General features: G+C 40.6%; 1 protein-coding gene across 2 annotated transcripts; it reads right to left on the bottom strand.

Moving 5' to 3' along the window:
* Window positions 1-1157: 1157 nt before the first annotated feature.
* On the bottom strand, window positions 1158-7056 carry LOC113075457 (protocadherin-18-like). Of its 2 annotated transcripts, none has more exons than XM_026248182.1 (4): window positions 4224-7056; window positions 3826-3914; window positions 3318-3478; window positions 1158-2544 (listed from the first exon to the last, which is right to left on the bottom strand). In XM_026248182.1, the coding sequence occupies exons 1-4, from the start codon at window positions 6714-6716 to the stop codon at window positions 1802-1804; spliced, it is 3486 nt and encodes a 1161-aa protein (XP_026103967.1). In that variant the 5' UTR covers window positions 6717-7056; the 3' UTR covers window positions 1158-1801. The 2 variants fall into 2 exon arrangements, with proteins under 2 accessions (XP_026103967.1, XP_026103968.1); XM_026248183.1 differs by having other exon boundaries at window positions 3826-3881.
* Between the last annotated feature and the right edge of the window lie 7116 nt (window positions 7057-14172).

Here is a 14172-nt window from a genome sequence, read left to right as displayed (position 1 = left end):
AATAGGATACAAAATATGGTTTCTACAAATGGTGTTATAATAGAGCTGCATAATCAGAAAATGTTGATTGATGGCCTCAGGTGGCAAATATTTTGTGAGTTATTTTATTTATTTTGTTTTGCTTCGATTTGTGACTGCTTCAACCTTGTTTTCCAAATTTGCTATATATTTACATATAGTTTAAAAACCTGATTTATGTTATTTTGCAGTTGTCTTCACAGTAAGTAAATAAACAAATAAATATAAATAATAATTATAATATAGGCAATGGTGGTATACCCGGACTGCAAGTTTAGCCTAAATTAAACTGTCACTCTATAGTTAGTGACCAAATGTTGTTTTATAATGAGAACATATTTTTCAAAAATGACAGAAAAAAAGTTATTTTTTTGATCAGTTTGTTTATTGTTCTGATAAATACTTGAGGCTTGAAAAATGTATAAAATAGAATGAGATTATTCACTTTATGGGGTGATGTGTCATTATGATGTCATTATGACTGATCCTTTTTATTTTATTAATTTTTCGTTTTACACTTTGATTTTAGATAGTAGTTTATATAATAATAATAATAATAATAATAATAATAATAATAATAATAATAATAATAATAATAATAATAATAATAATAATAATATAGGATGACAGTTGCACCGCTTTTGGAATATTCTGGGAAGAGAATAAGGGATTAAAGTGACTGCTGTTCTGCTATCTAGCCTCTAGGGGGCTCTAGTTAGAACAATGAATCTCAAACAGGGAACACACTGAAATGTACCTCTTTTTGCTTCTTTGGCCAATTATTCGCCTTAGCTTAAAGGTGTTTCTTACTATATTAAATTTAGGAAAAAAACAGAAATATCTTGTTTCATCTTTTCTACATCACTTACCTCTGTTTGTAATATTCTGACTTGTTGCAGCCTTTAATATTCTATTTAAGTCAGTAGGGGGCGCGCATAACGAGTGCAGCGTAAATTGAGAGTGACTAAAAATGGCTATTTTTCCCTGCATGGCTGCTCTCCAGATCTGTCTGTGCTGTGAAGAGGACGAACACAACCGCACACTCCCATTTTACTAGATATTCCAGGAACATAAAAACTAAATGGAGAGGCGCATACTGTAATTTACTGGAACAACAATAAAACAAAAACACACTTCCAAAAAGAAAAAAAAAAGGATGGGGATTGTAATCAAACGCCATATCTGCATTTCTCTTTATTTTGTCATTTCTTCAATGTAAAACAGAAGTTGACACAAAGAATACACCATTATAAATACCACTCCCACCCCAAAACATGCTTTCAGTACCTGACCCACCCCACCAAATAACACACTCAATAATATCCATGTACTTATATTATACTCATATATAACAATACCACTGAAAAGAGAAAGAAAAGATAACTTTTTTCATAAATAAGAATATTTACACCAAGGCATGTTGATTTTGATTATTTCCCCAACATGCATATATAAAAATAGAAATCTGATAACTGTATGTACATTTTTAACTTAGGTATATACACATATATAAATATAAAGATTAAAATTGTATTTTTAAAATACAAAGATAAATACACTCACACTGTGTACACTGTGGTCAAAAACCAGAAAATACAAACATCATTTGGATAATTAGCATTCACAAAACACATCACATCCAGAAATGCAACTTTAATGACAATTGCAGGTCTCTGTGTTTTCCTGTTTTTGTTTTCATTTCTTATCTTCCTCCTCCTCTCTCTCATATAAAACTGTTTAACTTTATTGTAGCGAGCAGGAGAAAGAGTTTAAGCTTCAGTCTTTAGCTTTGCCTGACATCTTGAAGGAGCTTGTTGATTTCTGCAACCAGCTCGCTGGCGTCCATAATTTCGCTGCGACTGTCGCAGCGCTTGCCATGCAGATGCCCGAGCACAGACTCTAACTCATCCTCCTCATGATTCTCTGGAATTTCCTCCATCGCAGGTAGCCATTTCGAAGAGGAAGCTGATGTTGCCATGGGACCTGGCAGAGGGGCGGGGAGCGGGGCTACCAGGGCTGTCATGTGACTAGGAGGGGCGTGGCCATGTCCGGGATTTTGAAAATGCGTATTAGCGGCCCAAACAGCCACGTTCTGCTGATAGGTGGCAGGGCTTGGTTTACCAGGTAAGTGGCCCTTCCTTCTTTCTAACGATCCCACCCCAGCAGCGCAGGGTGTTACCTTTTCAGTTTCATTAGTCTCGTTGTAATTATCCAGCGAGGAGGGGAGAAGCCTCTGGAACACGCTGTTCATTTCAGACAGCAGAGAGGTCGTTCCACACAGGTCTTCCTCATCACCTGCCTCCCCCTCTCCCTCCTCGCTCTCTTTGCCAAACGTGGAGAAGCTCTTTTTCCTCAGTGTTGACTCGCCAGATTGTGGTTCTTCAGGGGTGGCTTTCTGTTGAGGGTCTTCTCCAGGGATGTAGAGGTTGCTGCGGTAATCAGCGGAGGCTGGGGAAGGCAAGGGGGGCATCCAGCACTGGTCAGAGTGACCGAGGACACGACACTCTTCGGTACACAGCTTCATCGCTATGGTGGAAGCAAAAGCATTGATGGAAGAGGGTTAGTTAATGACTGATGTTTTCTGGCAGAGCAAGCAAAACTGCACACACCCTCAACTAGTCAAATACTTCAATTAGAAGCCAAATGACTAAACAAAATCCTTCTAGCTCCAGCCGACCCAGCTTTGTTTTCTAGAGACTATGCAAAACAAATCAAATATGCCAACTTATAGTGCTCATTGAACATGTTTGGCTTCACTCATTCATGTTCTAGGGGCTGATTATAGCACCATTAATTCTGAAAGGGTATTTATAACACATCTTAGAGTTAATAAATGCCCAATCTGGTGCATTTGCAAAACAGGCCCTCATTTAGCCAACTCTCTCTCAAGCAGAGAATGAATGATTAAACATGCTGATTTACAGAAATCAATGGCCCATCTGAGCACACAACCCAGTTCTTGTTCTAGTCACAGTAATACCCATATTATATATCATGTTTTTTTGTTTTTTTTTTCAGGAATCACGTTTTTTCTCCAGTAAATTGAGATTAGAATACTGGCACTGTTTAGGTGTTTCATGAAGAGATCAAGAGACTGTAAAGGTGTCTATATGTTAATCAATGTAGTATATGCATTGCACGTATTATATATATTATGTGTTTGCATTGTTTATATATTTTAAAATATTATAGTCTATATATATATAATAGGTATGCCCAAATATTGCAAAATCAAGGCCAGGCATCTACTCTCAGGTGATCTAAGATACTCTTTTTCAACATCTCACTCTCTTGCTTACTTGGATGAAGTCTGTGATGTCCATCAGGAGTGAAGAGCTCACTGAAGCCTTCTCCAAGCAGAGGAGACTCCCTCCCCATCTCACAATCACTGTCTCCTGCCTCACTATCCCCTCGTCCACTGTCCTTCAGACTGAACTTATCCATCTCATTCAAAGCGTACCTAAAAAAAAATGTATATTGTCATTCATAAATAAATAAATAAATAAATACATTAAAAATAATAATAATAATAAAATATATATATATATATATATATATATATATATATATATATATATATATATATATATATATATATGACCCTCTTAAGGAGGGAGCAGTTTATGCATAAACAAAATAAGCTTTATTCAAAGGTCATTTGACTTGCTGACAGGATGAGGCTGTCATGTATCATCAGCATCTGATACTTAAGTACTGCAGGGTGTCCAGACTCTCATGGACTAGAAATTTAAACCTCCTGTAGGATGGTCTGTAAAGGTGGCAACATGCTGAAGTGTGATTGGTTACCTGTAGCTCCGGGTGTATTTGTTGCCACGGAAACTGGGTCTGGGTTGGTACTGGCCCTGATGAAGTATGGACAGAAGCTGTGAGACTTGCTATAGCCAAAAAGAAACAAACAGGGCGGGGGACGAATAAAGAAAGAAAAAAATGGAAATAAAAATGAATAATGGCAGACCAGACAGCAAGCCAACACAAATACAGACACACCATGGTGGTGATGGGGAGGGGGGGTGAACAAGGAAATGAAATGGATGGATACTTATGCATGATGAAATTATCTATGGATACATGAATAAACATGCTATAAATAAAATAAACATATTGAATATAACAAGTTTAGGGGGAATTGAATAATCAAGAATTAACAGTTCACATTGAATTTATATAAAAAAAAAATGTTTTACCTCAACAGGTGGTGTGGCATGAGCGAGTTCTAGTGCAAAGTTCTCTGGCACGTGATTGGAGGAGACGGTGACCAGGCTGTTGAGTGATTGGCGGCTGTGGTGGATCTGGCGGCTCTCTGGAGCAGGTGAGGCCGAGGGGGAGCGAGGATGGGCCCTCACAGGCAGGGTACCATTAACTGTGGGGACCAAGGTGATATCACCCTTGTGGATCTGCCGGGCAGGTTTTTTGGGATGGTTTTGATAGGTAGACTCAGCCACTCTGCAGTTATAGGAATGTCTTGGGTCCTTCTGCTCTCTCGAGCACCTGGTTGCAAACATCACCATGACGATGAGAAGCACACCACAGATGGCACCAAGGGAGATGATGATGATCATAGACACATCTAGAGTCGATTGGCTGTTCATGTCTGAAGGGTTCAAGGAGTAGCTTTCTGGATATTCCCGCAGGCTGATGTGCAGAACAGCCCTCGCTGAAAGACGAATCGACGCACCTCTGTCTTGTACAAGGATTGCGAGATCAAATCCCTCACGCCCCGAGGCTTCTACGCTTCCGTTGGTTCGTAACTCACATCTGCGTTGTTCAATGACAAAGAATCCCTCGTCATTACCACTGACTATGGAGCAAGTCAGCTCACTGTTGGCCCCTGCATCTTGATCTGTTGCCTTGATGATTGTCACTAGATGACCAGGCTCGGCGTGCCGCCATAGTGGAACCTCAGCTGTGTGGTTGATAAGTTGTGGAGCAACAATGATAGGTGGGTTGTCATTTTCATCTAGTACAGTGAGCACAACAGTGGTGTTGCTGCTTAGAGAAGCCAGGCCCGCTCCATCCCGCGCCTGCACGGTGAACGAAAGCCGGCCAACTTCTTCCCGATCAAAGCTTCGGAGTGCATACACAGCACCATTAGATGGGTCAATGGTCACATAAGTTGAAATAGAGCTACCTTGAACCTGGCTCTCCACAACTGAGTAAGTCACCTGACCATTAGAACCCAAATCTGGGTCGGTGGCCACCACTGATGTCAGGTATGCCCCGGGCGAATTGTTCTCGGACTTGAAGATCTCATATCGGCTCTTTTCGAAGCGTGGAGGGTTGTCATTTTCATCTTGCAACTGCACCGTGAAGTGTTTGATGGTGGACAGGCTTGGTGAGCCACGGTCTTCAGCGATTACCGTCAGGCTATATTCAGAGCGTTTCTCACGATCAAGAGACACATTAGTGAGAATCATGTAGTTGTTCTCGTAGGTCTTCTGCAAGCGGAAATGCCCGTGGCCATGGAGACGGCACACAACCTCACCATTTAGACCTGAGTCGCTATCATCAACGCGCACTAATGCGATGAAAGTATCGACAGGAGAGGCCTCTGAGATGTAGGCCACCTCCTCTTTGCCCTGAGTCATAAGGTTAATGTTGATTTTTGGCTTGTTGTCATTGACATCAACCACTTTGATGATTATCTTACAGTGGCCTGGAATGGAGTTGGGACCCATATCCTGAGCTTGCACATCTACTTCATACGAGGAAGTAGTTTCGTAGTCAACTTTCTTAATCAGAGTGATGTGGCCATTATCTGGGTTAATTTTAAAGGTCTCTAGAATTTTTGGTGGCACGTGGCTGCTGAAAGAGAAGACTATTTTGCCATTATTGCCTTCATCCGGGTCTGTGGCGTTCAGGTCAACCAGTAGCGTCCCCAGTGGTGAACTTTCCAGGAGGTTGACTACGTAAGCCTGCTCGTCAAAGGCCGGGCTATTATCGTTGGAATCGGATATGCTGATTTTGAGCAAAGTGGAGCCAGATTTCGGCGGCACGCCAGAGTCTGATGCTGTCAGTTGTAGTTGGTAGCTGGACTGTGTTTCCCTGTCAAGTTCCTTCATCACAACAAGGTCCGCGTACTTTGCGCCATCCGTACGCGTCCTGATATCGATTTTGAAAAAGTTATTCCGAGTGAGCGAGTACGAGTGTAGCGCATTTTCCCCGACATCAGGGTCCAACGCGCTATCCAAAGGGAAGCGCGTACCCACAGACGCGCTCTCTGATATCTCTATGGGGATGATGGCGCGCGAGAACTGCGGAGCGTTGTCGTTGATGTCCAACACTTCCACTTGAATGTGAAACAACTGGAGGTATTCCGTGGGTATCGTGATCACGTCGAACTCGATGGTGCAGTTTAAGTTTTTCTCGCAGAGCTTCTCGCGGTCGATTCTGGTGGCGATGCTGATCTCTCCGTCGTCCTCGCGCACGGAGAGCAGAGGGGTGCTGCCTCTCTGCATCGCGCGGAAGCGCGGGGACACTGAGCTCGGGAGTTTGGATAAGATACCGGCTACATCCTCTTTCAGTCTGGCAATCACCGTGCCAACTTTCTGCTCCTCCAAAACTTTGTATTTTAAAGTCTTCCCCGAAACATTATGCGCCACGGCCGACAGAAATATAACTTTCAGAAGCGTCTTGTAAAGCAGTAGATTCCTGTCGCTGGAGTATTTCGTTTTTCCCATCTTTGAAGCCGTGCGCAAAGTACTTATTCCACGCAGATAGAAAACTGGCTGGTGGATTGTTAGATGTCAATTAAAGCATGATAAATCCTCAGATGTTGTGCATAGATTTCAAGCAAATGCATATTAATTCGAGGAACCCGCACTTTCCCTCTCTGTGCGTATTCAGCGCCTCGGAGAAAGCATCAGGATGCGGTAATGCTGCTGCACACATCCACTTTCCTCTTCGTCTGACTGTGTGTGAGTTGGTGCGCGGGTGTGTGGGAGGCGCAGTTCCGTGTGTGTGCTCTGTATGTGACTCTGAGAACACTGAATGGCCCCTTACAGCCCACCTCAGACTGTGGCCCCCACCTTCTCCAAACGCCAGAAAAGAAAGGAAAAGGTAGAATGAAGGGAAGAAAGAGCAGTGATTGAGGTGGAGCTGGCAAGATCTCGCCATGAGGAGGACAGAGTTTCAGAAGTGTGCCATAACAATAGAAAAAAAATACATTTACTCAACACCAACGTTTCTCGTGTCACTCCAACACACTTTGGGTCAATCCCCACTGTAGTAATATTTTCATCATTATAACATATTTGTTTCTATCCATTTACCTTTTTTATCTTTTTTAGACTTTTTAGTGTAGTTTTCTTTGACATTTAACTTTATTTAAATAAAGTGGTCGAATACTTCACATTGTCACTTTGGCACCACTTTGACTTAAAATGCAGAAAATTAACGTTTTAATATGCTATTAAGTATTACACTAAACAAAAACTCATTGATATTATAATATTGAGTAATGGCTATATATAGGCTAGTGCACTAAATAGGCAACTATACAGCCTAGAGTTTAAACAATATATATATATTTTAAATGTATTTTTAATGTATTATTTTAAGTCTAAAGTCTAGAGTTTTGAGGATGAAGTTAACTAGAGGATATTAGACAGCACATCGGCGCGCTATTGTGTCTCGCTGGAGGAGTCTGCGCGCGTGGCGAATCGCGCGCGGTGAAAAGGATTCCCCAAACCTCCATTAACCCGCAGTCAATGTGATTTCTCACAGAGGTCACGCTCACCCCCGCGGTGCACAATGCCACTTTACGACTCACCATCTCACCATTTTGCTGCATTAGCATCATTATGCGCGTTCACCCACAAACAAAAAGAAAACATAAGTTTCACGGCCGTCTGGTTCGAATGTCCAGAAAACAAACCAGCAATATACATTGGTCAGTCCCGCGAGAAACGCAGCTGGGATTTGTACTGTATGGAATCACTGTATGTTTATTATTAAATAAACCCATTTTAACGTTTATCCATATGGCATATTATCCCTATCCCATGCAGTTTGTAACTTAGTTTAGGCATGGAACTGCAGCGCAAATAAAATTAGCTTACATGTTTAAACACAAGAAGTAAGCTTTTCAGCTGAATCCTATTTTGTTTAATACTAAAAGCGTTGTGATAAACAGAAAGTGTTCTGTATGGAGATGCACCGTGAGACTGCATTGAAATTCGGTCCTGTGACCTGTGGCTGTCCATCTGTCGTAGGCCAGCTGAAGTCTGAAGCTGGGCTCTTCGAACCTGCTCAATCCAGCAGTGACCCTAACTGCATCCCATCAATCACTGATTTTTGTGAGCGAATGTAATATTTTCAGTTAGTGTTTCCACTATGTCGTCAACAATATATCATCATATTGCATTTATGATTTAATAATCGCTCTCAGATGCTGTTTTTAAAGCGCATATGACAGCTTCTAATCTAAACCGTGGGCGTTTGTCACACTCAAACATAAAGTTACGGTTTTTTTTTTTTTTTTTTCTTATGCAAGTTTTTGATCCAGCAAGAAAACTTTTAGTGTGAAAGGCTTCCTCGAAATGTAATGTAATTACTGCTTGCTAATCACATTTCATGCTCAAAAAAGTTCAAGTCAGTGAGCTTTAAAAGAGTGGGTGGTTTTATTCACATGCCATATAAGGGAAAGAGGCAGCATGTGTCCAAGCAGATGCGCCTGAGAAACTTGTGATGGTAATCACTTATACCATTTACACAGGCCTACTAGAATTAAATAAATGGGATAGATATTAATGAAAAAGTTTATACTTGTTTTCTGTGTACTTATAGCCCATATATGAGAGCCAAAGCACATCATATTTTAAACTATTGATTGTCTTTGTCTTCACGGTTTTAATTTTAAAGGATCGTCATGTGTTAGCTACTTTGTACGTAAAGTGACCAAACAGTTGACTGTAGTTAAGCTATAATAGTTTTACAGCAGCAGCCCAATTAAGCATGCATGGCCTACAGTATGAGCGGGTGTTGAAATCTGGCAGCGTCATATGTTCTCATCAGATGGCTTTGTGTATGTGTGTGTGTGTATGTGTGTGTGTGTGGACAGGAGGATTTTAGATGCAATTTCAAGCTGTGGTCGTAAAGTCACCCCGGGCTGGAGGATAGGGAGGGGACATGGGGGAATTAACTTTTATCATTGAAATGAAAAAGGATCACTCACACAATGGCGCATGGCAGGTGGGACGTCGCAATTCGCAGAAGGGCCGTGGAAACCGGCGAAGAAGCGGAGCGCAGGGGGAGGGGGGAATCACAGCGGAATTCTCCGGCGCCGTGGGTCGAGGGGGCACCGTGGGTTTTTGTAAAGGCACGCGAGCATCTGCTGCCTGTGTGGCAACTCCACCCCCTCCTTCTTATTTTTCATACTGTTCTTTCTTTGCTGTCCAAATTGTCCGTATTTTACTTCCTTCATCCGCTGCCTTTCTCTCGGCTCGTGGCAGGTCACAAGCATTAGGCATGTGCCCATCATGAAACCTTTAGTAATCCATGGCTTACATTTTGGGGGTTGAGGCCAAAGTAGAGTTGGAGATTTACGCAATAGGAAACACATTCTCAAGACATTAGGTACGCACACGTGTGTTTGTTTAGAAATAGTTTACTGATCTCAATCATGCACTCTCTGTTTATACTTGGGCAAGATTTATTTCTTCCACATAGTCATGGAGAGAAATCTGCCCTCCCACAATCTCCATGGAGGTTCCAATTCAAACAAAACAAAAAGAATGGTCCTCTTGTCTGACTTTTTCCTCTGTGTATTTTAAATAATGTTTCAGCTGTGTTTCATGAAAGTCATCGGGGTTCAAAATAACACATAACCGCACTGATTTTCATTCTATGGACATAAAACACATGGACATGAGTTTTTCATTGTTGTGTAAACTATCCCTTCTTGATAAAGTTATTTGGTGAACCTATTTCAAGAGTTTGAAATATCTTGTTCTTCTTTGTGCACCATGATGTGTGCCATTTCTGAGCATCACTGTAGAAAAGTGTGTTGTCAGCATCTTATTGGATGGATTTATCGGCTTGTCAGAGATGCAGTATGTCAACAATAATCTGCCCTAATAATTGATAAGCTTGACAACAAACATCAGATAATGCTCTATATATCTATACAGTATAACTTTTTAGTAAGTACAATGTGTAACCTCTCTCTCATTGTGACTGCATTTTGTCTGCAGTCTGTACTAAACATACTAAGTAGGCAGTGTACCAATAATAATGCCAAATATTCTCTTTTGTGTTCCTCAGAAAGAATAAAGTCAGTTAGGTTTGGAATGTCATGAGGTTGAGTATATGATTTAATATCGCAGAATTAAAGTATAAAGGAAAGAGCTGGTCCCATGTTGGCCTTTGACCAAAAAACACAGAGATCCAACATTTAGAGAAGCAGCTGTTTGATATTCAGTCTAACTCAGCTCACATTTGCAAGCCACAAACACGTGAATGTTCTGTTCTCTGATTTTTTTGTCATAAAAAGACAGAGCAAGAGTGTGTCTGCACAACAGTGTGTGTAAGAGGCTGATTCCCGTCTGTCTGGCAGCTGTTACTTTGTCACCTGATCACTTGTTTTTGTAGCCGAACGATACCTTGCTTTAGTCTGCATGTCGCATCTGATTTCACGTTCAGAAAATGCTTTTCTGATTTTATTTTAGAGTTCACAACACACCAACAATGATCTTCTGTTTTTGGTAATCATAGCATGGTTAGCTTGAACTGCTTATCTGAGTTCAAGAAGAAACAATTCAATCTTTTTCTCCTTCAGCTGATCAGAGAGCTGCATATTGACAAATAGAACCTCCTCGCTCTGTGTTTGTGTTCAACATGGAGGAATAACTTGTCTTTTCTTCAAAGGGTTTTTCTGAAAATGACTTCACGAAACATGACGAGGGAGAAACAACCTATTGTTCGTTCTTCTCGGCACACTTCTTTTCTCGAAGCGCACAAAGACATGCACACTTCTGGGGGCATCGGTGACTTTGGCGCATGTGGGGGCTCAAAGGTGACATATTTCAGAAGGGGGTTCATTCAGTATGTAGTAGATTTAAATCCTCCCTTCTTCCCTCTGTTGCAGCTTCGCTCAGTCTGCTTAGCTTGGCAGATGTGTGGGGGTCTTTTTTGGGGAGCCTGGGACAGCAGCATGCCACGTGTTCACAGTGTCAGTCTGATTTCTGTGGAAACTCTTATGACTGAAAGATCACCTTACACAGAGAAACAGAGCCACTTTCTCTCCCTGTTACTTTCTGACTCTGACAATTTCTTCTTCACACCCCCTTTATGTTATTTTGGGATTTTCAGCAGTTTTCTCGCCTACAGATCTGCACCCCCAGATTACACTTTGTATCAAATGAATGTCTTCAGCACTGCGGGTTTAAATGTGATTTATCAGAGAAAGAAAATATTGTTCCTTATGCACTAAATGGGTCGGATGTGTCTTTAGAAAACTGTATGTTTATCAAAAATGAAGGAGAAATATATGTAAGAAACAGACATATTACTATATAATGCCTTGCAAATGATAAAAACGTATACGTTATATCCTGTAACGGTTTTCTGCATAAAAGTTCTTTATAGTAAAAGCCTGAGACTGACAGAACCCCCTCAGAGTTAAGTCAAGTAACTCTATCTCTCCTCCTAATGGGTTCAATTAAAACTCCAGACACACATACACACACACACACACCTATAAAAACAGAAACAGTGTGTTTATCTTTCTGGTTCCAATGGAGGGTAAAGAGGATAATTTTAAAGCTAGAGGAAGTGATCGTCTCCCCGTTCCGTCTAATCCAAACACGTTATGGCTGCAGGTCAGCTTAAGAGTGCTTATGTGCCGACCTCAGCGCTCTATCGATGTCTGTCTGTCTATTCATAACATTCATGCATTATTCAATCTATCTGTCCAGGCATTCTGTGCAATTAGAAGGAAATCGTAGTCTGTTGTTTTAAGGCGTGAAAATCCAGGAAAATATGTGTCATTAAATACCATATACATCCTGTTGTTGCTAAAGTATTTTTTAAGGCAGCTCTGAAACATGTATAAGACCAACACAGATTTTGGGAGACTTTCTGTTTTATCCACTTTGTGTTTATACAAATGTATTCACATTCACATTTATTTATTTATTAATTTTTTTTTAAGTTTGCTTGAGTGTTAGTTAACAATTAGATTTGATTTTTTTTTTTTTTTTTTTTTTTTTTTTTTTTTTTTTGTACAGTACAAAAGATAAAGCAAGCAAGAGGTCCATGCCATAATAACAGCATTCACTTTTGATACATAAAAAAACATTTCAGTGCTCATTACAGTCTTAAAACCTTAAGAGACATGTCTCATTCATTATTGCAGTATGACTTACTGCAGCCAAAATGCTTGTTGAAAAACAAACATTAATAAATAAAAACTATTTTTTTTCCTGCTAGAACTGAATATCACATTATCCTGCTGTGAAATTTGGGATCTTCTCAATCCATTTAGCACTAGTTAGTTTTAGCAAGTTAGCTAATTGTTTGGCTAATGGACAATTAGCTTGAATCAGAGTGTGGGTTTGATAATTAAGAACAGCTCCAGAAAGGCAGCTAATGATCTCCAGTTTCTGTAGTTTCAAGGCTTTGTTGACAGTCGACTCAAACCCAAACAACCCCCGAGACTCAACACAGTAACTAAAGAAGATGGGACAAACACAAGAGAATAGAGAAAGAAGCTAAGTCTGTTTATTTGAATAGCTTAAGAAGTGAACAGTGGTGCTAATAAGTTGGCTGTATGGCCTATCAGTCATTAAATGAGGTCGTTTATTCTGTACACCAGGATGCCGGGATGGATGGGCTGGGGTGGCATTGTTTAAGCACTAAATTTGTTAAGGCTAAATGGCTTAGAGGCATTCATTCATTCTGTCCGTGGTCAGCACAGAGCCGCTCTCAATTCGTGTGACTCAAGGCCATCAAAATCTGGTCAGTCTAGGGAATGAAGTCACATAGTTTTCATTTTTTTTTTTTTTTTTTTTTGATGTGAGATGCACAACTAAGTAGCCTTATTTGTAACTTTGCTGGAAATGTTCCATCTGCTGCACATCTGAGTGCCAAATTAACTGACTCACATTCTCTATGCTTTTGTACATTTTGTGTTGTGTTCCTCATCCCTCCCCAGTTCTTTCTTTCTTTCTTTATTTTATTTTATTTTTTTAAAGAAAACAAGAGGCACACTTTGGTTTGTTCTTTGTTACAGAGCAGCCGTCCCCCCACCCCAAATCACACATGGTCCCTTATGCCAGCCAGTGATTTAACGCTTATCCAGCGAGCACCCCCCGCAATGACAGAGGGCATGCCATGAGAGAGGCCCTCTTTGGGGGGATGGAGCAGCGGACTGGAGTGCTGACACTCGTGGCTGTTCACACGCTGATAGTTCTTTGTTAGGGGACCAAGCAGGAGGTCTCCTTCAGGACCCCCTCCCAATCTGACACACTTTTTTAGTAACTTTTGTATTGGCCTGGGCTCTTTGTCAGACTTCACATGACCTTTGACTTCCCAATCAGCCACCAATCAGACACCCTGTAAGTAAGGGGACAGCAGGCTGAAAGAGTGTGGAACAAAAGCTGTTGAATCACTTTATCGTGCTCACACACACACAAAAATATAGCTCTGACATAAGATTTTTCATCATTGTGGTCGCTATTTCTTTTGTCATGCTAGCTTTTTGACAGGGCAAACTTCCAGTCGTTAACATGAAGGATTTTGAAATATCCTTTGTTGTTCTCCTTGGTGTGTGTAAGGGAGATAACACAAGTAAAGTTTAATTTGAATGACAACAACTACTAGATCTTGTTTCTTTGCTGCTTTGGGGTTGAATGTTCATCACTAATGAGCTTGTACATTTTTGAAATACCAAGTTAGGGAGCTGCATGTCTTTTGTTTGTCAAATGGGTGATTGTAATTAGCATTCTCACTGCTGAAACATCATCTTTGAAAATCAATAAATTTCTTCCCCCATCATTAGTCATGTTACTCAAATAGATTTTATAGTTTTTAATAATTAATGAGTGTATCATTTTAGCAGTATGAATTCTTAGAGGCTGATTTCTTGAAGTGCAATTGCAAGGTCAAAATCTCATCTTCATAAAAATGAGAAGAATT

The sequence above is a fragment of the Carassius auratus genome, unplaced genomic scaffold, assembly GCF_003368295.1.
Source record: "Carassius auratus strain Wakin unplaced genomic scaffold, ASM336829v1 scaf_tig00017060, whole genome shotgun sequence".
Lineage (NCBI taxonomy): Eukaryota > Metazoa > Chordata > Actinopteri > Cypriniformes > Cyprinidae > Carassius > Carassius auratus.
Note: the sequence above shows the minus strand (reverse complement) of the source record. Positions and strands in the feature narration are given on the sequence as shown.

Excerpts from the sequence above, each read along its gene's own strand:
- LOC113075457 (XM_026248182.1), bottom strand. The coding sequence starts at position 6,716 with ATGGGAAAAACGAAATACTCCAGCGACAGGAATCTACTGCTTTACAAG. Across the intron at positions 3,915-4,223 it reads ATGCCACACCACCTGTTGAG|CAAGTCTCACAGCTTCTGTC; the intron begins GTAAAACATTTT and ends TTTTGGCTATAG. Across the intron at positions 3,479-3,825 it reads AAATACACCCGGAGCTACAG|GTACGCTTTGAATGAGATGG; the intron begins GTAACCAATCAC and ends ATTTTTTTTTAG.